Source organism: Rhinoderma darwinii, chromosome 1 (genome assembly GCF_050947455.1).
Source record: "Rhinoderma darwinii isolate aRhiDar2 chromosome 1, aRhiDar2.hap1, whole genome shotgun sequence".
Taxonomy (NCBI): domain Eukaryota; kingdom Metazoa; phylum Chordata; class Amphibia; order Anura; family Rhinodermatidae; genus Rhinoderma; species Rhinoderma darwinii.
This window is the reverse complement of record NC_134687.1, coordinates 476,866,417-476,891,406: the sequence shown is the minus strand read 5'-3', so window position 1 is coordinate 476,891,406 and position 24,990 is coordinate 476,866,417. Positions and strand designations below refer to the sequence as shown.

The following is a 24,990-nucleotide window of genomic DNA, read 5'->3' as shown; positions in this document are numbered from 1 at the left end:
TCCTCCCACATGCCACAGATTGGAGCTCGGTGCTCGAAAATTAGATCATTTGCAGATCTGGCAACACCTGCTACTTCCTCAATTTGCATAACCTTACAGATTGCCCTTCTTGGTGTTGAAATTTCAATGTTGAGGAGTGTAAAAAGGTTCATACTTACCCCCAGGTGTTGTAATAGCGACACGATCCTCTGTTCTGAGTGCAGCGTGGCCTCCTGGGATGACTTTCGTCCCATGTGACTGCTGCAGTGGTCACATGGACTAAAGAGTCATCCCAGGAGGCCTGGTTGTACTCAGAGCAGAGGGACGCGTCGTGACAACGGAGGACGAAGGAAGTATGAACTTTTTATTTTTTCTAGCATTATTTCCGCAGGATTTCCAGTGGCTTCCAGGACATACATGTGGTGTACTTTTACGCAGTGCATCTACCCTAGAATTTACACACACACCACGTTACACAGTCTGGGAGTGCTAAATGGCACAAATATTTGACACAGTTTAAAGAGTAACTAAATTAAAAAAAAAAAACTTCTGACATGTCATAGTGACATGTCAGAAGTTTTGATCAGTGGGGGTCTGAGCACTGAAACCCCCACCGATCGCTAAAACGAAAATAGGCAGAAGCGCTTGGGTGAGCGCTGAGCCACTTAGTTTCTGAACGGCTTTTCTACGGGCTCATAGACTTTCTATTGAGCCCGTACACCAACTGCTCAGCTTTCAGAGAAAAGGCAATCCGAAACAAAGCGGCTCAGCGCTGACCCGAGCGCTTCTGCTGCTTTGTTTTAGCGAATCAGTGGGGGGTTTGAAAGTTTAATTACTCTTTAATTCTTCAGGTTTTATATATATATATATATATATATATATATATATATATATATATATACATACACATATATATACACACTACCGTTCAAAAGTTTAGAGTCACATAGAGATTTCCTTATTTTGTAAAGAAAAGCACAGTTTTTTTCAATGAAGATAACATTAAATTAATCAAAAATACACTCTATACATTGTTAATGTGCTAAATGACTATTCTAGCTGCAAACGTGTGGATTTAATGCAATATCTACATAGGTGTATAGAGGCCCATTTCCAGCAACCATCACTCCAGTGTTCTAATGGTACATTGTGTTTGCTAACTGTGTTAGAAGGCTAATGGATGATTAGAAAACACTTGAAAACCCTTGTGCAATTATGTTAGCACCGCTGTAAACAGTTTTGCTGTTTAGAGGAGTAATAAAACTGACCTTCCTTTGAGCTAGTTGAGAATCTGGAGCATTACATTTGTGGGTTCGATTAAACTCTCAAAATGGCTATAAAAAGAGAGCTTTCATGTGAAACTCGACAGTCTATTCTTGTTCTTAGAAATCAAGGCTATTCCATGCGAGAAAATTGCCAAGAAACTGAAGATTTCCTACAACGGTGTGCACTACTCCCTTCAGAGGACAGCACAAACAGGCTCTAACCAGAGTAGAAAGAGAAGTGGGAGGCCCCGCTGCACAACTGAGCAACAAGACAAGTACATTAGAGTCTCTAGTTTGAGAAATAGACGCCTCACAGGTCCTCAACTGGCAGCTTCATTAAATAGTACCCGCAAAACGCCAGTGTCAACGTCTACAGTGAAGAGGCGACTCTGGGATGCTGGCCTTCAGGGCAGAGTGGCAAAGAAAAAGCCATATCTGAGACTGGCTAATAAAAGGAAAAGATTAATATGAGCAAAAGCACACAGACATTGGACAGAGGAAGATTGGAAAAAAGTGTTATGGACAGACGAATCGAAGTTTGAGGTGTTTGGATCACACAGAAGAACATTTGTGAGACGCAGAACAACTGAAAAGATGCTGGAAGAGTGCCTGAAGCCATCTGTCAAGCATGGTGGAGGTAATGTGATGGTCTGGGGTTGCTTTGGTGCTGGTAAAGTGGGAGATTTGTACAAGGTAAAAGGGATTTTGATTAAGGAAGGCTATCACTCCATTTTGCAACGCCATGCCATACCCTGTGGACAGCGCTTGATTGGAGCCAATTTTATCCTACAACAGGACAATGACCCAAAGCACACCTCCAAATTATGCAAGAACTATTTAGGGAAGAAGCAGGCAGCTGGTATTCTATCTGTAATGGAGTGGCCAGCGCAGTCACCAGATCTCAACCCCATAGAGCTGTTGTGGGAGCAGCTTGACCGTATGGTACGCAAGAAGTGCCCATCAAGCCAATCCAACGTGTGGGAGGGCCTTCTGGAAGCATGGGGTGAAATTTCTCCTGATTACCTCAGCAAATGAACAGCTAGAATGCCAAAGGTCTGCAATGCTGTAATTGCTGCAAATAGAGTATTCTTTGACGAAAGCAAAGTTTGAAGGAGAAAATTATTATTTCAAATAAAAATCATTATTTCTAACCTTGTCAATGTCTTGACTATATTTTAAAAAATATGGCAACATTTAAATCCTCAAATACAGTAAAAAAAAAACAAACAGAAGAAAATGTCTTACATATGTTTAAACTGCACAGCATGTCATTGAAGTCTACCCTCAGTTTTATGTATTTTATAATTAAAATCGACCCTCCAGTCTCAGGACAAAATTATAAACGTGATAGGGTATATGGAGTAATATTACCTGGTGCCCTCCAGGTGTGCCCCTCTGCCATGATTCCGCTGCTTTGTAGTCCCCTCTGTGTTGTCCCAAAATGGCCAATGCACTTCACAGTAAGGCTGGATTCACATGAGCATGTTCGGTCTGTAAAGGACGGAACCTATTTCGGCCGCAAGTCCCGGACCAAACACACTGCAGGGAGCTGGGCTCCTAGCATCATAGTGATGTACGACGCTAGGAGTCCCTGCCTCTCCGTGGAACTACTGTCCCATACTTAAAACATGATATGCCTTAGACACGCCTTTTGTTCTCGGATCGGCCAGAACTGCTCACGTGAGCAGCTCTGGCCAATTCAAGAACAGTGGGAGTATCTCAGACTCGTAGTCGAACAAGCGCTGCATCCATCTTGGGACAACACAGGGGGGACCCCATAGCGACGGTTCCACAGCAGAGGGTTGTAACTGGAGGGCACCACGTAATACTACTGCATATTCCCAGTCCTATTTAAAATGTTGTCATGGGACCGGAGGGTCGCTTTTGAGCATTGCTTCCATAGAGGAGTCTGTATATCACAATCACATAAGAAAAATGTTTGGGGAAAGAAAAAATGGGTAGAATGGCGCGCTCCCAATTTATTTGTGTGCTGCCTACCAAACTGCATGCATATAAAAAATAATCATTGAAGTTTTAGGTACTTCATAACGAATAATTACATTAATTTTACTGAAATTCTGATGCCCTGTTACTTTAACAGTAGTGTCTCTTTTGACATGGCATGTGTGTGGAAATTATCTGATATTCTGCCATTTATCACCAGTGTTTTAGATGTTTGAATGTTGTAAGCCATGGGAATCAGTATTTCATGCACAACAGCTGTAATTTCGTAAATTTATTGTGGCTCTCAAGCGACCAAATGTTGCTTTGGAACCCTAGCAAAAAGACTTGCCTTTATCACTCTGTTAAACAACAGTCAATGTGAAAAAAGTATAAAACAATACTAGAAACAATCAGCAATCCCTTTGTTTAGATGCTAAGCTGTTCCTGTACCCTTGGTGACATTGTTATCAGGGGCGTAGCTATACGGGATGCAGAGGAAGCAGTTGCACCTGGGACTTGGTGCCTGTGGGGGCCCAAAGCCCCATCTGCCACATAATTATTAGAAATAGTAGATGGGGGGCCCTGTTATAGATTTTGTATTGGGGCACAGGAGCTTCAAGTTACTCCTCTGTAGCTGAGCATTTCTGCCCCATCGTTTAATAAATCGGTGGACTTCCGGTTCCGGCGCCAGCATGCAAGGACGCACAGAAGGAGAGCTCCTGCTTCACCCTTGCAAAATCCGCTGAGAAAGCCGCATTTCGCGGCACAGACCTGATTATAGGGACAGTGGGTAACGGTACTCATCTCTCCGAACCGGAAACGAGACATCTCTGATCTTGAAGCGTCACGAGATAGCCGGACCGGGTAAGGACCACCGATGCCTTGCATAGTCCATCCCTGAGGCTGACTCCCCACGGAGGAGGAAGGAGCTGCTAGATAAATGACGTGAGGCTGGCTAAGCCCCCGCTGACCAGAAATTTACATCGTGAGGGAAATCAAACTGAGGGTGTCTAGCTGCTGATTACATCCTGACTCCACACGAGTCCACCATTTCAGGCCGCACTACCGCAATTACGCACGACTCTGCATGTGCTTCCTCTGAGGAGTGCTATCAGACTGACAATCCTGATACCCTGCTTTCCCCTGCACCACAGGCTTACCTAGTGCACGTGCTATATCGATTGCTCCCATGGACTGTTACTTGCGCAATGGCCAAAAATCTAACTCCCTGAATAGTGCCGCTGACATGGCAGACATGGTACCTGTACCGCTATCTTCACAATTATCTTCACAATTATCTGACCATGTCTGCAGAGATTTGGATCTAGATCATGAAGAGGGAAACCCAAACCAGGAGGATGTCTCTCTGATAGACTATAGAAAGTTGGCCATAAAAGTGGAGTGGAGAATTGCTCCCGACATCCAAAAATCATTGGAGTCCACGATTCAGGCTTCCTTCACAAGACCTCAAAGAGAAGTGAGCCAACAAGGTACCCGATTGAATGAAATGGAACAGAGACTTGCTCAGCTGTAAGATGAAAATGCAAACCTACACTCCACTCTCCGTAGATCATTGGCGGAAAATAACCGCCTAGGTGACAAGATGGAGGATATGGAAAACAGATCCCGCCGAAGTAACCTCAGAATGGTGGGCCTCCCTGAGAAGTTTAAATCCTCGGATCTGCAACAACTATGCGAGAAGGATCTACCTAAGGCCTTGGGCCTGGACTTTTATTGCAGATTGGAAAGAGCTCATCGTATAGGTCCTGACCCCTCGTACCGCATGGATGACAAGGCAGTTCACTCGCAAAGACCGAGACAAGTCATTATGAAATTACTGGACTTCAACGATAAGTTCTCACTACTGCGGGCATACCTTAAAAAATTACAACCAATGGAGCTTCGAGGCTCTAAACTCCTACTTTATGAAGATAATTCAGCTGAAGTAGCGAAAATGCGACGAGCCTTCAGTAAAATCTGCTCCACTCTTTACCAACGCAAACAGCGTTTCCAACTGCAATACCCAGCTATTCTGCGTGTCTTTCATCCAGATGGACGAACAAAATCACTTATCCCCAGAGGAGGCAGCAGTGGCCCTAACAACGTTGCATACACAAGATAAGAATCTAAACGGATCTCCAGAGGCCAGACAACGTAGGGAGGATGGAGGAGAAAGAAGCGAAAGAAGCGACACTTCAAGACTCAATGAAGGAACAGCACCTCTTGGACAACTAGATGCCCGGACTGATTTCCCCTAATAGCACAATTGAGACTAACTGATGCTGGTGGTGAGTCACAAACACGACTAAGATGACAGTATTGCTGCTTACATAAGCCGATCGGCATACATAATGATCCCCACATGTCCATATTAGTAATAGTCCCTGTGGGGGGCTTGGGTACATGGCACACACAGTCCTATATTATTAGAGACGGAAGGGGATCTGCTTCGATAATATCTTTCTTGTCAGGTTCCCGTTACTTTAAATCCAGGGGGGGGGATCTCCGTTATATGCTGGAAAAAAGAGAAGTCCAGACTCAGAAGAGAGTGTGATATATTTGATTTCTTTATTACACTCATTGATGTGCAGGCCCACATGTTTTTACAGTTATTGAATTGGAATGTTCAACGTTTTGTACTTTGCCATTTATGAAAATTATATGTTGGTACATAGACGTGGTTGGGGATCTTGCAGACGTGCTCATTCTCCTATTATTGCAACGGTTCCCCAATTGCTTGGGTATAGAGGAATCCAAAACACTGAGACGATTATTATAATGCTATCTTTATGAAAATAATTTCCTAGAATGTTAAGGGCCTTAAAACGCCCAATAAAAGGATCATATTTCTCAGACACCTGAAACGACTTAAACCGGATGTGGTCTTGTTACAGGAAACCCACTTGTCCGCCCCAGATTTCGAACGCATCATAAAACTCTGGGTGGGCTGTGTCTGCGGATCTCTGGCGACCGGGGGTTCTCCATAGGAATTTTGCGTATAAAATCTTCTCGCAAGAAGTGGACACGGAAGGCAAGTGGATACTGTTACTTATTGAAAGCAACGGAGAAATACTGAGCTTATATAATATTTATGGCCCCAGTGGGGATAATAAGATTTTCTATTAGACCTTAGGCCTGAAAATTCAGCAAGACTAACATGCACTAAAGATAGTGAGAGAGAATCTTAATACGGTGATACACATAGGAGAAAATAGAAGGCGAATCGCCCGAGATTTAATCCCCCTGAAAGCTTCGGATATGGTTCTGCCCTTGTTTCTACAAGTAACGAATCTGAGGCATGTTTGGAGGGAAGCCCATCCAGATAGCAGGGAATACACTCACTTTTCACATGTGCATCACTCCTGGTCATGCACTGATTATATCTTCAAAAATAGATATTGGGATGCACTCCTCAATCTATTAGCGTGGTGCTAGTAGGGTAGGGACGAGAATCCCACAATATTGGAAATATATAACCCCAGCACACACAGAGGAACACAAGAGATCCAGATGCAAACAAATTTAAGTTTTATTGCAACAAATGTTGGTAAAATTGAGGTAGTAAGCGACTTGGTAAGACGTTTCGGCCGAACCTCGGCCTTTGTCACTGTCGCTGTTAGTCGATATCGCTGGTATGGGATGTCCGCCGGATCTTCCCTGTGTGTCTTGATTATATCTTCAGCAGCGCCCAACTCTCGGGGCAGGTGGTGGATCCAGAAATAGGAGACCTACTCATTTCCAACCACGCCCCGGTCTCGATAACCCTTCTGGAAACTCATCCGAGGTGTAGTGATTTACTATTGAGGTTTCCCTCTTTTTTCACTGGGGATGATGCTTCTTAGAAAGCATGAGGGTTTGGTGGATGGAATTCGCACACACCAATGCGGCACATAGAGAGGTGAAACTCACACTATTTGCGGACGATATCTTGATCTTTATGTTAGATACAAGAGGACAATTAAGTCAATTACTACATAAAATAAGTGCTTTTGGAGTGTTTTCGGGGTATAAAATGAGTATCTCAAAGAGCAAGCTGCTGGAATTAGACCATCCCCATTCTAATCACTATTGGTCCAATTTAGGTATTCCCATATAGACAGCCGCGCATTACATCACTTACTTGGGCATAAAAATTGGGAGGACACCAGATACCCTGTATACCTTGAATTATAACCCCATTATAGCTAAGATATCACTAGAATTACAGAAATGGCGACATCTCCTACTTACATTTTTGGGTCGCTACCATCTAGTGAAAATGATGAGCTTCCCGAAGCTCCTCTATCCATTACAGACTCTCCCTATCCTGCTGAAACACGCAGATACGAAGCGGCTCAACACAGTTTTCTCGTGCTTTATCTAGAATGGAAAACGACCCAGAATTGCACTACCTAAATTGATGTACTGTAAAGCGGATGGCGGGATAAATTTCCCCAACATAAGAGGGTATAATTTCTATTCCGTCACTTGTTGGAATGGATACATGGCTCTATACGTTTCTCGAACTGGGAGCTGGAAAAGCAATTAGCAGCTCCATGGAATCCGCTGTTCTTGCTACACACTAGATTTGCCAAGCTTCCAAACTATGTGAAAAACTCAATTTTACTCAGGGACACCAGATTGAGAAAATTATTCGGATTACCATTTTTACTACCCAAAAAGATGCTGCTTTGGTACCATCTGGAGTTTACCCAGGGTAGGGATGGTGGTCTCTTCAGGGAATGGAGGGAAAAAAATATTATGATAGCTCAACACCTGAAAACTACAACTGAACGAGCTAGTCGAAGAAACGTCTCTGCTTCTACTATGGTGAGACCAGACATGAAATCATCGCCTATTCTAGGCGACAACAGGCAGGACTTCAGCACCTAGGTCAGTCCAGGGAAGCTAACATACGTAGGTGCACACGTCTTCCCTACTGACAATTTAAGAATTTTGTTGCGTGTCAAGCGGTCACATAACTCTAATTCGGTTTGTGCTAGGGCAGTGGCGTAGCTATAGGAGTCGCAGCGGTCGTAGTTACTGTGGTACTTGGGGCCTATGTAGTAAACTACACAGGCCCCTTTTACTATAGTAATATCTCCTCTTGCATACCCCCCTCATGAGTTGGGTCCTTTTCGGCTTGCGGCGCAGCGATGGGTCCTAAAGCCATTCAGCATCAGAACATTGTACACACGGCGCACAGAACGTTGACACTGAATGGCATTAGGATTCCGCGCTGTATTCTAAGAGGAACCGACAGGAGCGAGGAGGGAGAGTATATAAATATTGACTGCTGGGGCCCTGTATCTAAGCCTCTCATGTGTGATACTGTCTGCTGGGGCCATGTATCTAAGCGTACCATGTGTGATACTGTCTGCTGGGGCCATGTATCTAAGCGTACCATGTGTGATACGGACTGCTGGGACCATGCATCTAAGCCTATAATGTGTGATACTGTCGGCTGAGCTAATGTATCTAATCCTTTCTAGTAACATAGCTATAGGGTTAGTAGTCGAATAGATATGCGGTCTCCTGATATATATTTTTTCTCAGGAGGGGAGGGCAAAACAGCTCTGGCTTTTCAGACACTAGCAATGTCTCTGGCTGCTAGGGCTGCATCAATATGTCACTTAAGAGACCCAGCAATGCAGCTGAAAGTTAGGGATGGGCTGCCAGCCATGAAGAGAAGCTCTGTAAGGTTTAATTTTTTTGGTGGAATCAATAGCGCAGTCGGCTCCGCTATTGATTCCGCCGAAAAAACTGAAAACTTATGGAACGGAGACAAACGGAAACCAATAGCAACGGAAGCATTACCATTGAAATTAATGGTAACGCAAAGCTATGGTTTCCATTCATGGGTTCCCGACAGAAAGGTCTGACGGAACCCATGAACGGAACACTGACGCAGATATGAACGAAGCCTAAAGCCTCATTCAGATGGTAGTATTGAGATCAGTATTTTACTTCAGTATTTGTAAGCTAAAGCTAAGAGAGTGGGTCCAAAACAATAGAGTTGTAAATCTTTTTTGACGTACAAATGCAGAAATCAAAATACTGATCTAAATACTGGCATCTGAATGAGGCCTAATACTGATCATATAGATGCTCATTGTCATATCCAGAATCACAGCTGGCCTTTATAGTTTAATAGTGAATATTGTATTGGTTACATTCAATCTATTCATTTAAAAGGATTAATAGTCCTCTATATACCATAACAATCTTGTATTGAGACTATGTGACGAAAGCATCTATTAGATTAATATATAGCGGGAGATTTATAAAAACTAGGACAGACAAAGAAGGGAGTAATAGCCCATAGCCACCAATTAAGGAGCCACTGTCATTTCCTGACCTGAACTAGAAAAAATATTCTCTATAAATAACACCACTGCTTCTATAAACCTCCTCCGTATCATGACTAGTCTCTGTGGAAAGAAGCAATGAGTAATTTAATAAAACCTTTAATATATTGGAGTCTGTACTATAGTTTCTGTTTGAGACTACATATAAATTATTTAGAGGGGGGAAAAAAATAATTGAGATCTAAATACTGTGTCCTGGTCCTTATTCCATTAGTGAATTCGGAGTTACTAAGTCAGAGAGATGCAAGTTATTTAACACAATACAGGCCTACATTAGGCACTGTGTACATCGCTGTATTACAACTCTGTGCAGAAGCCACACATTTAGAGCAGTGGTGGTCAACCGTATATATTGTGGGGGCCTAATATGTCCGCTTGACTATCTCAGAGCCATACATCACATTCTTCCAGGGTTGGGCACACTTGTGTGACTATCACATAGCTGAATTTGTGGCCGGTGTTTACACTTTATATTTTATTTTGCCAAAAATATATTTGGGGAAAAACTTCTCAGAACAAAACTTTCAAGATCTGTTCTTGTTTTTGGCAAAATACATGATGTGGCGTGGTGCTCTATGGAGCAGATGCATCCTGAATGAGGTCCATCCTGAATGGGGTCCATTTCTTGATACTCCTGTTGCTGCATTCTCATGAGAAAATTTAGGAAAATCCAGTTCAATTCCCATGGACTATCCTGACAACCATCTGGAGGCATCGAACAGTATTTCGGGCCGTGCTCCACGCAAAATGACGATGATGCCTACTCACCATCCACACAGCCTCCTCCCCATGCTTTCAGTTACTTACGGACTCCTGCTGGTATGCCCCCTCAAGGACCACCACCAATACTCTTTGAAATCTCTGCAGAAACAACCCCTGTGGTCTCCTTGACCATTACAGAGTGATGAAAGAATCCTTCTCCCCCAGTTTAATAGTGAGGTAGACGCTGTGATTTGCTTTTCTACGATCCTGACCCCCACTAGGGACCCAATGTTGTCTGACTGGGACATGGCCCCTAATAAACTCAAGGAATAGAAATTGCCTAATTGTGGCACCCCACCTACTATCACCGAGGGAATGTCCCCTTACAAGTTGTGAGCCAGAAAGTTGACACCCCTGCTCTAGTCCACTTGCACAGGACTTTTAACCAGAATACGCTCCCACCTATTCACCACTGCCCGGGACAGATTAGAGATGCGGCTAGAAGACAGATTGGTCACCTGCCTGATTTGCCCTTTTCCCTTCAAAACAGGACTTGGACTCTCTGGTGTCAAGGTTTAAAGTGGTCTATAAAATCAGTTCTGATGATCTCTAGAACCAATCACCAGGAGGAGGTAGACTCGTTGTCCTCAACTTTGGCTACCACTAATCACCAAATAAGCTTCCCAGCAATTCTCTCTTCGATACTTCTGGATATCCTGGGTATTAAAGCCAGAATCTTTAATCTTAAATTGTAGGGGCTCCCGAAATCGGTTCTCTGCTCAATGGGGAGAAATAATTGGAGTCCCCATCCCTAGGATTTTCTCTGTATGGTCTTCAACTGAGCGTACAGAGCAGCCCTGCTGAGACTCCTATGTACCCAAAAAATTCCTAACTTTTGAAAATGTCAACTTGACAAAAACGTGCTGCCCTGAAACCTCTGACTGTCCGTCTGAAATACAAAAGGATAACCTACATATAGGAGAGGCTTCTCATTTGGCATGTACTCTATCACTTAATCCTGTTCCACATCCCTTCATTGGATGATTTTCTGTGGTCTACAAATAATATTGCCTTATCTGAAAGTGTTTGTTTTATTTAAATGTTTAGAAACTCCTAATATTTACCCCTAAACAAGTATTTTTACAGTAATTTAACATGTCTCTAATTATAAAGTATGTTGAAGCCTGAGCTATTTAATATATATTTATTTTTGTTGTAGCAACTGATGTAAATATTACTTGAGGTTCATACCTTTTTATTTAGTTTGAGCAAATGATATTTAAACAATTTATAACAGAGTGACATTTACTATGGAAGAGGAATCTGCATGAAATCTTCCACAATACAGTACAGGCTCAGGCTGGCGCTCCAAACCAGTCTCCTCCTCACACTGCTCACTTCAAAAGGATCCAGGCGGTTTTATTTTTAACATGCGATGGGAATTATTCAGGTCTCTTTTTTTGTGAGGATCATTTTCCTTCTTTTTTCTCCTTTTATCGTCTGCCTGTTCTTCACCTGCCCACCCACTAGAAATGCAGCGTAGGCTAAAATTAGCCAGCTGATGTACGGCATTGCTTTTCTACTGTCACCTAGAGAGAGACTAATTCGGAACGCTCCTATCAGACTGTGCTACTGGGTTCAGCCGACTGCGTCACATTCCTTTTTTATGTCAGCGTGCATCTATCTCTTGCCATGGCAACCAGCTTTAGGGAAGGAGAATAATGTTTCTTCTTATGTCTGCCTTCCTGGGTGCTAATTAGTGTCTATCTGAATGGCTTTTTCAGGAACGAAGACATCTAGCCAATAAAAAAAAAAAAGGGGCCATAATGTGAAATCGATATATGGTCATTAGTTGGCTCTTTGGTGTAGTTGACGTTGCAAGTATTTACTGTAAAGAATTATAATACTGTTAATATTTCAACTAGGATGCAAGATCATGATCATTGCTTGCTCATTATTATCTATTGCATATGGTAATATTATAAATCCTTTGGGATTACATTTTAGTATATATCAAATTCTGCACTTTTATAGCAAAAAAACCCCATACAAAAACAACATTAAAAAATCCACATTTTACAAAGTATAGAATCTAAATTAGATTAAATAGAAAGCTCTGGAACCCAGAGTGGGACTTATCTACTTTATCTTTGCTATTGCAAGGTAGAATTTTAAGCGTGCTCATACACCAAGCAATACAAAAGGGTACACGGGATTATTCTTGTATTTTGGGTGATTAGAGTTGTATAGAAGCTTATATAGTTGTGTTGTGTAGTGGAGGTTCCCGCTTAGCTGTGTGCCCTGGTAAGGAAATAGCTAAAAACAACAATCTAGTTAGGTCAACATGCGCAATAACAACCCTACCTGTCTGCAGGGTGTGGAATGTGGTGGAGCAAAATTAGTTCCAAAGTGTGGGGGATGCATTGAAGAAATCTTGAAGATGATGTGAGGAGCAGACAAGAGAGCAGAGAAGGTGATCTTGCAAGGACCGGAGCTTACGTATTGATAGGTAGCAAGAGATTAAGGCAGAGATGTATTAAGGGAACAGGTTGTGGATTGCATGTCACTGCCAGCATTTTGAAATTAATTTGCTGAGCGATGGGTAGCAAGTGAAGGGACTGGCAGAGAGGATAGGGGGCAGAGGAACGAGGGGAAAGGTGAAATAGAAAGTTGCGACAGTGTAAGGCTGGCCATGCACATTGGATAGCATTTGGCTGAGCGTTTATCACTTGACAGTTATTCCTCTTGATCCTCCCATACACATGCACGCTCGGCCAAATGTGAATTTATTCTAAATAGGGAGAGGGGAGTAAGCGGTTGCCAGACATCACTGGCGTCGGTTTATCTTCCCCTGACTACAAAAGGATCAAGGCATGTCCAACTGCACGATCCTTCTCTTGACTGACATTTGCCAAAAGGGGAAAGTCAGGAGGCCCCCATACACATTAGTTGATCAGCAGGTGCGGCAGCAGGACGTGCTAAGGGCTTGGATGTGTGGTCTTGAAGGTTATCCCTAGGTAGCGAACTTCTGAGACTGGGTAAAATGTAGAGCTGTACTTGTTAGTTCTGCTAGGAAGGTTGAATGGGATGGGGGAAAGATCTGCCCCCACAGTTGAAAAATAAAGTTGTGCCTTCCTGGTGCACTTAAAAGGCAGTTTAGTCCCTGTGATGTTCACAAAATAATCTTGTTTATTCTTCACACATTTAGCTAAGGAGATAAAATGCTTGTGTCTAAATGTGAGAAAGAGTAGGGAATACGAAGTGATAACTGAGCTACATTTTTGGAAGCAATGTTTCTTTAGCATTCAGAGCAGATGGTAAATACTCTAATAGTCACTAAAATAATAAAATGTTTTCAGCACTATCTTTTTCCTATCAATGTTTTTAAAAAAAGCATCCGGAAATACAATGAAAACTATTGGTAAGACCTATTAAAAAAAACATGCTGCCCACAGCAACCAATCATAATCCAAATCTTATTTTGTTAGGTCATATTAAAACTTGAAATGACGTCCATTAATGTAGCACAACGAAGATCGCAGTTGTTTCTGATACATAGGGTGTATAGGACCCCGTGGGTGCTGAAACAAATGGGATTAAGAGCGGATGCCAAGTGCCCTAGGTGCCCGGAGGAAAAAGCAGACATCCTTCATATGTTCTGGACATGCGGGAGGTTGGGGAGTCTGTGGACGGAAATATCGGAGCTAGTGGGGAGAGTGTTTGAGGTACAGATTCCATGGGATCCTGTGGTAATGCTGCTAGGGTATGTTGGAGATTTGGGGGGGGATAGGATGTCAGGGTTGGCAATTGCTAAAATACTGTATCAAGTTAGGAAAGGAATAGCAAAGCACTGGCTGGATGCGGAGCCACCATCAAAACAAGAAATCATAGGGGCACTTAACTCACAGGTTCTGATGAAATATAGGATATACTCCAAGAGGGGGTCCAAGGGCAAGTTTGAAAAACAATGGGCTAGGTGGATTGATCAATCTGGGTATGCTTCTGTGGAGCTAATGACACTAAGGCAACAAGTTCAGGTATAGGGCCACTGACGGGGGGGTGCATACGGAGAGCAGGTGTAAGATGGGGAAGGGAAAAGGGGAAGAGAAGGAGAGAGGATTGGAAAAGTGGTACTGAGAAGACCGGCTGGGGGGATACAAGGGGGAGTTGGGGGGAAGGGAATGTTTGGTTGGATGTAAATAATTGGGTCTGTTGAAATTTGCTTATACACTGTATGAGAACGTACAATGACCTGTAATAATGTGGAGTTTTTTTGAATAAAATTGAACTGATTAAAAAAATAAAAAAAAAACTTGAAATGACAACAAGAATCCCCCCAACATCTCTTACACGCACTAATTTGAATATATTTTTGCCAACATGTCACATCCACTACCACGATAGGTCATTTTTTTCTACTGAAATTGGAGAAAAGTCTTTAATGGGGTTTTCCCATCACACCTAGGATAGGTAATCCGTTTCTGATCGGTGGGGATTTGATGACGTTCAAAAGTATCTTAATTTAGAACGGCCGTCATTAACAAGTACATAAACTACAAGGTATTATGCCCAGGGGCATAACCAAGAATCATGGGCTCTATAGAAAAACCTGGCATAGGGGCTAACTCTACCACTTCAGAAGAAGAGGACATAAACAATTATTTTGTTCTTCACTCTGGTATCTCTTCCTTGTTTTTCTCCTCACCACTTTTTGCTGCAGCCTTTCATCAACAACTGAATTTCTGAACGGAGGTTGGTGGGTCCTCTTGGCTTTTAGGCCCCCCCTATCGCCTATGCCTGCTACCCTTATAGTAACATTCACCCATAATTAAGAAGAAAGTGGCCATGTTTCTCTAATCCTAAACACCTTTAATTATGGCCAAATATTTAATTTCTCCTAAATCCTTTATAATGTAATGTCAATCAATTACTGACGACTTTGAAAGCTGAATATATAAGTCATGAGAAGAGTGTGCTGACATAATGACTTATTGACTAGTCTTACGATTCCTGGATCAGCAGCAGAGAAGTGGGATAATAAAGCATCTTATCCCCTTGTATGTCATGTGGATGCTTCAAGTAAGATCAGCATCATGGGGTAAAGAGGGTAATCAAGATTGCACCGATCCTGAGAATGAATGACGGGATGCAGCGCTAGACCAGCAATACAGAGTTTTTCTCTGCACAGTGGCGCTTCTGTGCAGGGAACCGCTACACAGTTCAATTTAACTAAATGCGGCCAGTGTTGTAGGGGAAAACTATGAAGGGGATGCAGTGCTAAACCAGCGCTGCGACCCCTATATTCTCAGAATATGCCACCACTTTCTGAGATGAGAAAACCCTTATAATCCCTAAAGTACAAGGGGGAGATAGTCATGGTAACCTCGAGACAAAAAACACCTTATAGCAAGAATGTAACCGCTTACCCAATACCATCTGCCTTTTTTCAGCAGGAGAAAGGTTGAATACGTTGGCAAGCTCTCCGGAGTCAGACTTGTAAAAAGTTTCTATATCTATGGAGAACTTCTCCACAAAGGGGCAAGTGTACCTAGGAGGGAAATGTAACTCCGTTAAACCCAAAAGCAGCAAAGTAAGTTTATGTGCACATGAACATAATCACAGAAATTCTTTCCTACCAAGCACCGACCCTTATGCAAAGAAACACACACGGGGAAATATATTAACACTGGCGTGTCAAATACTGGTGCACACTTTTTAAAATATTTGGCGCATCTTTGGTTGTCCGTGCAACAGAAATGAAAATTTGCTACGAGCAGGTATAGTTTCTGGCGCAAGTTACGATAAATCTGTCGTTCTGGAGGAGGCTGGCAAGAAAGGTAAAACGTTGCACATGTTAGTGCAACTATGACGTGCACCAAAATTTGTTTTTTATGCCAGAACACGTAAACCTATTGATACCTACGGCCTACATTGTTTATCTGAAATAAATTTATGTTATGGAACACGCACCATACAGAAGTAACATTAGAATAACAGCACATGCTTAGGTGTAGTACAACATATTTTCTGATCAGTGCTTTAAGTAGCAATTTCCAAGTTTTACTCTTTGGGGAAACTTTACCTGAAGGAAAATTCGCATGGAGCTGGGCAACATTTACCATAATTCTCATTCAGTATCATGGTTTTGGCCAAGATTTGTTAACTGCTTTCCTGCCTCTGTGCCATAAATTTTAAATTGAGTTGCCATCCCTTTGATAAAAATGACAGCTCTTTGTGCTGCCATCTTTTTAGAATCGCAGGCCCAGTTTGAGGAACCCCAGGGTTGTGTGAAACACGAGTGGAAATGCTGGCTAAGAGCGTACACACTGCTACACTGGTTGTATATTAACACTAAATGAATACTACTGCACCAACCCCTACTGCATGAACTGTAATGACCCTGAGAAGCCGGCGCCTTCTCTTGTGTGGCTGCCTCTAAGCACCGGCCTCTTGAGTTTAATGGGAATCCAACCCTGCAGACATATACAATTTTTAGTGGAAGGTATAATTCTCATAGTGATAAAGGTATAAATTGGAGTGTTTTGAAACAGAATTTACATATAAATAATGCATTTTTTAAAAACAATAATGGATGCATATATGAAAATTAGTTGGAAAGGGCGCTTCACTTTTTTTTTTGCTTTCATGTGACAAATGATTTTTCAATTTTGTACCTGGTCCTTGTATAGGGATATGCATTCCAAGACTCTTCTTCGACGCGCAGGGCAGCTTTGGGCAAGATGGATCGAAACCAGCTGGGGATGTGCATGCCAATGTGATAGACCTTGTGCGTGTACTGACCAGAACCCCCAGGACCATCTGTGTATGGTCTGTTCTCCAAGATTTCCACTCCACTGCCTTCCCCGCATGTTTCTTCTCTGCTCTTTTTCTGTAAAACAAAAAGAACCCTATAAATATCAGTAGCGTACATAATGGAAGAAGCCATTATTAAATATCACACGCAAGTATACACATTTATTGCACGAAACGGAGGTAAAAAACAATTCGACCAAAAATAGCTAAAAAGTCATTATCATAAGTTCATGTAATGTCTACAGATCACCATGGATATACTAGTCCTTCTCAATGAATTAGAATATCATCAAAAGTTTATTTATTTCAGTAATTCAATACAAACAGCGAAACCCATATATTATATAGATTCATTACACAGAGTGATCTATTTCCAGCAATTTTTCTCAGAAAATTTTATTATTAAATAAGCCAAATTTCAAAAATCCTTTTTAATACCGAAATGTTGGCCCACTGAAAAGTATGTACAGTATATGCCCTCAATACTTGGTCGGGGCTCCTTTTGCATGAATTACTGCATCAATGCAGCGTGGCATGGAGGTGATCAGCCTGTGGCACTGCTGAGGTGTTATGGAAGCCCAGGTTGCCTTGATAGCGGCCTTCAGCTCTTCTGCATTGTTGGGTCTGGTGTCTCATCTTCCTCTTGACAATACCCCATAGATTCTCTATGGGGTTTAGGTCAGGCGAGTTTGCTGGCCAATCAAGCTCAGTGATACTGTGGTTATTAAACCAGGTATTGGCACCTGTCCACACTGCCAACTGTACCAAGTCCTGCTGGAAAATGAAATCAGCATCTCCATAAAGCTTGTCAGCAGAGGGAAGCATGAAGTGCTCTAAAATATCCTGGTAGACGCTGCACTGACTCTGGACTTGATATAAGTAGGCCAACATTTCGGTATTAGAAAATGTAAATATTTTATAAGCCGAATTTGAAAAATGATTTTTTTCTGGACTGATGATCTCACAACCAGATGAGTATATTCAATCTAATCTGGATTACTTATACGCTCATTTTCAATTCTTGCTTGCTGGCTGTAACTTGGCTCTTCTACTCATTTAACCCTCAAGCATGACTGACAGGTTCAGTGTGCTTACGTTCTTCTGGTTCTAAAAGGGTGGTATATGTATTTCCTTACCTATGCGTTGCATATGTTTTCTCTGTATATGATGATACAATTCTTTTGAGTGACTACACTATTATTCAACTGTACGTAATGGGGGACTTCCTAAATTTATGTGACCTTGTTTCCATATTTTGTCCGTTTATTACATCCACTGGTTACATTTTCATGAATTGTTATTTATAATACCAATGTTTCCTTGTGTTCTAAATAATTTATTTCCTGGCCAGGTAGTTTTTTAATTGTGTTTTCTTTATAATTTATTTATTTTTTTGGTATTTTTCATGGGAATTGGTCCGCAAATTGACCTTCCTTTTCTACTATTTAATAAATAAATTATATATTTTTATATCATACCCATATGAGTGCTTGATATATCCTGGATAGCTTTTTTTTTTTTTTTGTTTTGTTTTTAATTACTAGGATGGCACCGTGTGGCATTTGGGCCACAAAATCTTTTGGGTTATTGGATATCTAATCTCTTTTTCTTCAGTTATACTTCTCAGTAGGCCAACATTTCGTTATTAAAAAGCAATTGTGAAATTGGGCTTCTATAATATTCTAATTTTCTGAGACACTAAATTTTGGGTTTTCATTACCGGTTAGCTATAATCATCAACATTAAAAGAAATAAATGCTGGAAATAGGTCACTCTGTATATAATGAATCTATATAGTAAATGAGTTTCACTTTTTTAATTGAATTACTGAAATAAAGAAACTTTTTTATGATATTCTAATTCATTAAGAAGGACTAGTATGTCATACCTGAAAATGTAAAGTTCAAACAAGCACTTTGCATTGCCTTAATGAGGCTTAATTCACATTTGCATCGGGACTCCGTTCATGGGAATCCAAACTGAAGTTATAGGCTTCCATTTGCATCACCATTGATTTCAATGGTGACGGAAACGGTCCAAATGGTTTCAGTTTGTCACCATTGTCTAAGAGTTAATAGTTTTGACGGAAGCAATACCGTAGTAGACTGTGCATTCTGGAACCCTTAACCCCTTAAGGACACGGCCAATTTTGGCCTTGAAGACAGAACAATTTTTTTAGATTTCCCTTTTGCATCCCAACGCTCATAACTCTTTTATTTCTTTGTACGACGTAGTTGTATGAGACTTTGTTTTTTGCGGGACGAGTTGTACTTTATGTAGGTACCATTTTTTGGTACAAATACTTTATCGTTTAATTTCTATACATTTTTACTTTGGCGAAATTGCAGAAAAAAAGCAGTTCCGCAGCAGTTTAATATTTTTTTTTTTTTACACCATACATCGATCATCATAAATAATGGTATACATTTGTTGTACAGGTTGTTACGGTCGTGGCGATACCAAATATGTCTATATTATTTCATGTTTTGGGACTTATATTTTAAAAAGTTTATTTATTATAAAAAAATGTGTGTCTGTGTATTTTTGTACTTTTTATTTATCATTAATTTTTTTTTACATTGTCAACTTTTTTTTTTAATCCCATAAAGGGATTTATCATTTTGATTTTTATTTTGTAACTGCAATGTATTGGCATAGATCTATATGCCAGTACATCAGCCTGTTACTGATTGTACATAGGCAGTTGTTAGGGCATACCTCAGTATGCCCTAACAGGAAATATGTTCAGACAGCCCTGGGGTCCTTCAATGGACCCTGGGCTGTCTGGCCATATGAGTTGTGGGCTTTGATCGCGTCACAGTTATCTTCTGTGGCGCCATCAATGTGCAGTCCCCTCTCCTTGAACGCCGCGATCTGCTTTCATCTCGGCGTTCAAAGGGTTAGCGGCGGAGAGATGATGTTTCTCTCCTCTCCGCTGTCAGAGCGGGGCCGTGGCTGTGTATTACAGCCATTGCCCCGCTCTCGATCGCCCGCAGAGACGGCTGTCACACAGGACGAGAATGCTTGTTCTAATGCGCAAAGTACTCACCGCTCAGGACGAGTATTCTCGTCCTGTGTCGGCAACCAGTTAAACAACGGTGACAAACGGAAACAATTTGCACCAGATTCGTCACCATTGAAATCAATGGTGATGCAAATGGAAACCTATGGTTTCCGTTTGGATTCTGTTCATGGGTTCCCCTGACGAAACTCACGAACGAAGTCCCGACGCAGATATGAACGAAGCCGAACTCTTGAAAACTACATAATTGTATTCACTCTAAATCTTTATCTGAAATATGCAATTACTTTCAAATTTTAATTTGTATCCAGAGATGTAATTCAATTTTATATGGTTTTCCAGTGTATTGGGAAGGAAGATCTAAGTACTACACACAAATAAATACCCAAGAGCAAGGATCACTGGCATGTGTTCTTTATTCCAGTTTTGATGCTTAGAAATCCAAGGTCATTGCACAAAACTCAACGTCTACAGCTTATAAATGTAACGCTGTTATGATCATTCACAAATGTGTACATGAATGTAGGGGTTATCAAACCTCAAGATATGGAAGATAAAGAGGTGATCATGGAGGTAGATATTCCGGGACTTAAAGCGAACTGCTCAATAGATTTGGAGCCAGTAAACCACCAGCATAGCGGTATGCAGCTGGGGTTTATTGTTCCAGCCTGCCTACATCAAAAACGGACAGCTAGGAAATAGTAAATTAACTTACCAAGCAGCATCGAGCGCATGCGCATTGCGCATCTGAAGCGCAGTATAGTACTGTACAATGCGCGTGCGCAGTGAAGCCTGGTGTACTCTCCCTGGCTTTATGTGCGCAATGTGAATGATGCTGCCAGACTCCTTACCCTGACTAGTTTACTAACTATTACCTAAACGTGCGTTTTTGAGGTGGGCAGGTTTGGAACACTAATCTCCAGCTGTCACACAACCCCCCCCCTTGTAGATAGTGCCTTTTTTACAAACCCCCCTTTTTGATAACGCCATACAGCCCCCCCTGTAGATATCTACAGAGGGGGCTGTATGGCGTTCCCTACAGGGGGGGCTGTATGGCGTTCCCTACAGGGGGGGGGCTGTATGGCGTTCCCTACAGGGGGGGGCTGTATGGCGTTCCCTACAGGGGGGGGCTGTATGGCGTTCCCTACAGGGGGGGGCTGTATGGCGTTCCCTACAGGGGGGGCTGTATGGCGTTCCCTACAGGGGGGGCTGTATGGCGTTCCCTACAGGGGGGGCTGTATGGCGCTATCTACCAGGGGGGCTGTATGGCGTTATCTAGAGGGGGGACTGTATGGCGTTATCTAGAGGAGGGACGGGGGCTGTATGGCGTTACCTAGAGGGGGGACGGGGGCTGTATGGCGTTACCTACAGGGGGGACGGGGGCTGTATGGCGTTCCCTACAGGGGGGGTCTGTAGGGAACGCCATACAGCGTCCCCCACCCTGTAGAGAACGCCATACAGCGTCCCCCCCCTGTAGGGAACGCCATACAGCGTCCCCCCCCCTGTAGGGAACGCCATACAGCGTCCCCCCCCTGTAGGGAACGCCATACAGCGTCCCCCCCTGTAGGGAACGCTATACAGCGTCCCCCCCCCTGTAGGGAACGCCATACAGCGTCCCCCCCTGTAGGGAACGCCATACAGCGTCCCCCCCTGTAGGGAACGCCATACAGCGTTCCCCCCCTGTAGGGAACGCCATACAGCGTCCCCCCCTGTAGGGAACGCCATACAGCGCCCCCCCCTGTAGGGAACGCCATACAGCGTCCCCCCCTGTAGGGAACGCCATACAGCGTCGTCGTCCCCCCCTGTAGGGAACGCCATACAGCGTCCCCCCCTGTAGGGAACGCCATACAGCGTCGTCCCCCCTGTAGGGAACGCCATACAGCGTCGTCCCCCCTGTAGGGAACGCCATACAGCGTCGTCGTCGTCCCCCTGTAGGGAACGCCATACAGCGTCGTCGTCCCCCCTGTAGGGAACGCCATACAGCGTCGTCGTCCCCCCTGTAGGGAACGCCATACAGCGCCGTCCCCTGTAGGGAACGCCATACAGCGTCCCCCCTCCCAAAGAAAATGCGACCTACAGTGTGTCCTAATAAAAGACATGTATCCCCTATCCACAGGATAGGGGATACATGTGTGATCGCTGGCAGCGATAGGGAGAACAGGGTACTGAAAGTCCCCTAAGGTTCTCCATGACTAACCTCTGACTTCCGGCGTCTGCGCAGCTCACTAAAAATGAAAGGAGCGCTGGTCACGCATGCGCACAAGCGGGCTCGGCGCTCCATTAATTTCTACGGAGCTGCTGACACAGACCCCGGAAGTCCGAGGTTTGTGATGGAGAACTTCAGGGGACTTTCAGTCCCCCGTTCTCCTTATCGCTGCCAGCAATCACACATGTATCCCCTATCCTGTGGATAAGGGATACATGTCTTTTGTTTAATGGCAGAGCGGGGAGATACCTCCCTGCTCTGCCATAGTGTTCAGTGGCGTCGCGCTGTAGCAGCCATAGCGGCTGCTAGCGGAGCCTCCGGCCATGGTGGGGGCCCGTGCCGGCGGGCGACACGGGCCCCCTCATGCCGTGGGCCCCGTAGCAGCCGCTGCTGCTGCTACGGCGGTAGTTACGCCACTGAACACAACTTACTAAACATTGCTTACAGTGAGTGCAATTGCAGCACTACGTAACATTCCACAATTGATCATACTGAAATTTATCAAGACTAAAACATCGGGAAGTGAGCAAAATGTAAAGTTCGACCATGGTGCAAGGCTTCACCGAGATCACTCTGGGTTCTGAGGGGTTGACTGGATGGGAAATCCAGCGCATAACTAAACATTGTAATTAGTCATATGACAAACTGCAGGAGAACTAGCGGAAACTCCAGTTCTATGGACACACACATAAAATTATTCAGACAAAGATTACAGTATCTATACTTTTCACATCGGGATTTCAGGATACATTTGTGATACCAGTATAATAAAGTAATAATGCAGACTTATTGGAAACTGGGATTTAGATTTTAATTGACCATTTCGAAGTAAACACAATGCAGCCTGCTCGGTGTCTTGGTTCTATATTCTGCTGGTTCTGTTGTTACGGCTCCTTGTATACGGAGCAGCAGGTTCACTTTATGCAGGGCATCAATGAAGGATTGTTTTAGGGTATATTTTCGCTGCAGATTTGTTGCAGGAATTTCAGTCACTGTCCCATTCATATTATTAGGGCTTGCAGAAAGGATTTTTGCAGAAACTTCTGCAACAAATATGCAGTGAGTGAATATACCCTTACTCGCTTCCATCTGTTGCTCTATCCTACAGTCTGTGGGTTAGCAAAAAGAGAGAGCACTCCTTTACATACAGTTTTTGTCTCGTGTTTTAAACCGCATTTCAAATATAACATGCTTTTTCATGGCGTTTCTACATGCGTTTTTGGTGGAATTTTTTACTTTGTGAGATTTCAAACGTGTTTACCATGGTGTTATTGAAGTCCTATAGCGAATCCTATGGAAAAAATGCCAAAACATAAAGCCATACCTAGGGCATACTGACCCCAAAAATGACACAAACCAAAACGCTTTGTACGTAGCCCAAAGAAAGTGTAACAACACGACTGCAGGATAACGTTTCCTAGTCCGGGTCCTAGGAACTGCAGTAGAATCCGTGCATGTGTACCGCCCAGTGTGCTACCTGCTTTTCTCCGTACTATGTTAGAGCGGGTGGGAGATTGCAAGTAGTGACACTATGATCCTTATTCCCATCAAATCTGAAAACCCTTTTAGGGTATGTTCACACAGGGCGGATACGGCCTGGTCGTCGAAAGGAATTCAGGCTGAAAAACCGCACCAAATTGGGAAAACCCGCAACAAAAAAGCAGTGATTATGCAAATACAATTGACATGCTGTGGATTAAAAAAAACGCACCACAGGTAAATTTCTGAGCGTTTTTTCTGCTTATCATTTACGTAGCATGTAGATGAGATTTGAACTCCGCTGCTTCTGTATTATGCTGCGGATTTTCCGCAACAAGCTCCGTTGCGGAAAATCCACAGTATTTACGCTACACGTGAACCCGGCCTTTATGTACCCAATATTGGAGAACTTTTTATTTTTAAATAGGATTTGGTCCTTTGGTCGCAGTGTTAAGACAACCAGTTTGTTCAATTACTATTATTCAAATACATACTTTGTGATCACTTACATGTCGGGCAATATATCAGCCTTTTAATCCATTGCTATTTGTTTGACTCTAGGAGCTTGATAATTTTTTCCCATCATCTCAATATTTAAGCATGCAGCCAGTTTACGATAAATAATGGAACGTAGAAGGCACAACTGATCAAATAAAAAAGTAAATGATCTGGTTCCCATCAACAGCATATGAAATATACCATGATGAAATGGAACATGGCCTTTAGATTTCTCCATCCAGCCAGGAAATTCACCAACTGTAGGGCAAAAACTATTTATAAAAATGTACAACATTAAGTAGGTGGCCAGGACAAAATGTCTATTCACAATCCCGACACTTCGCTAACGTTTGCGTGCGACTTACAGCAGAGCAAGCGTAATCTCGCGAGATCTCGCTGTAAATGACCGGTTACAGCGAGATTTCGCTATGCTCTGCTGTAAGTACCACAGAAACGTTAACAAAGTGTCGGGATTGTGAACAGACATCACGTCCTGGCTGGAAGGAATGTCTATTCACTGTCTAAACACAACATCAGTAACATTAATATGTTAGTATAAGGCCTCATGCACACTTCAGTTTTTTCCTTCAGGGTGTTATCCGTTTTTGTCACTGATAGCTTGGTAGCAGTTCTGTTTGGGGTATTGCTGGTATTTCAGTTTATAATGTGGGGGCATAGGTAAGCTGGGCAGAGTACATCAGGGTATAATAAGAGGGTATAATAATGCAGTAAATA

At 42.9% G+C, this 24,990-nt stretch overlaps 1 protein-coding gene across 11 annotated transcripts in view; it reads right to left on the bottom strand.

The window, feature by feature from the left end:
* PITPNM2 (phosphatidylinositol transfer protein membrane associated 2) overlaps nucleotides 1–24,990 on the bottom strand; it is a 352,986-nt gene that overhangs the window by 117,475 nt on the left and 210,521 nt on the right. For all 11 annotated transcript variants that reach the window (XM_075834044.1, XM_075834086.1, XM_075834087.1 and 8 more), the window contains 2 exons: nucleotides 16,912–17,126; nucleotides 15,664–15,785 (listed from right to left, as the gene is read on the bottom strand). In XM_075834044.1, the coding sequence (XP_075690159.1) occupies nucleotides 15,664–15,785; nucleotides 16,912–17,126 (337 nt within the window). The remainder of the gene's footprint in view (nucleotides 1–15,663; nucleotides 15,786–16,911; nucleotides 17,127–24,990) is intronic.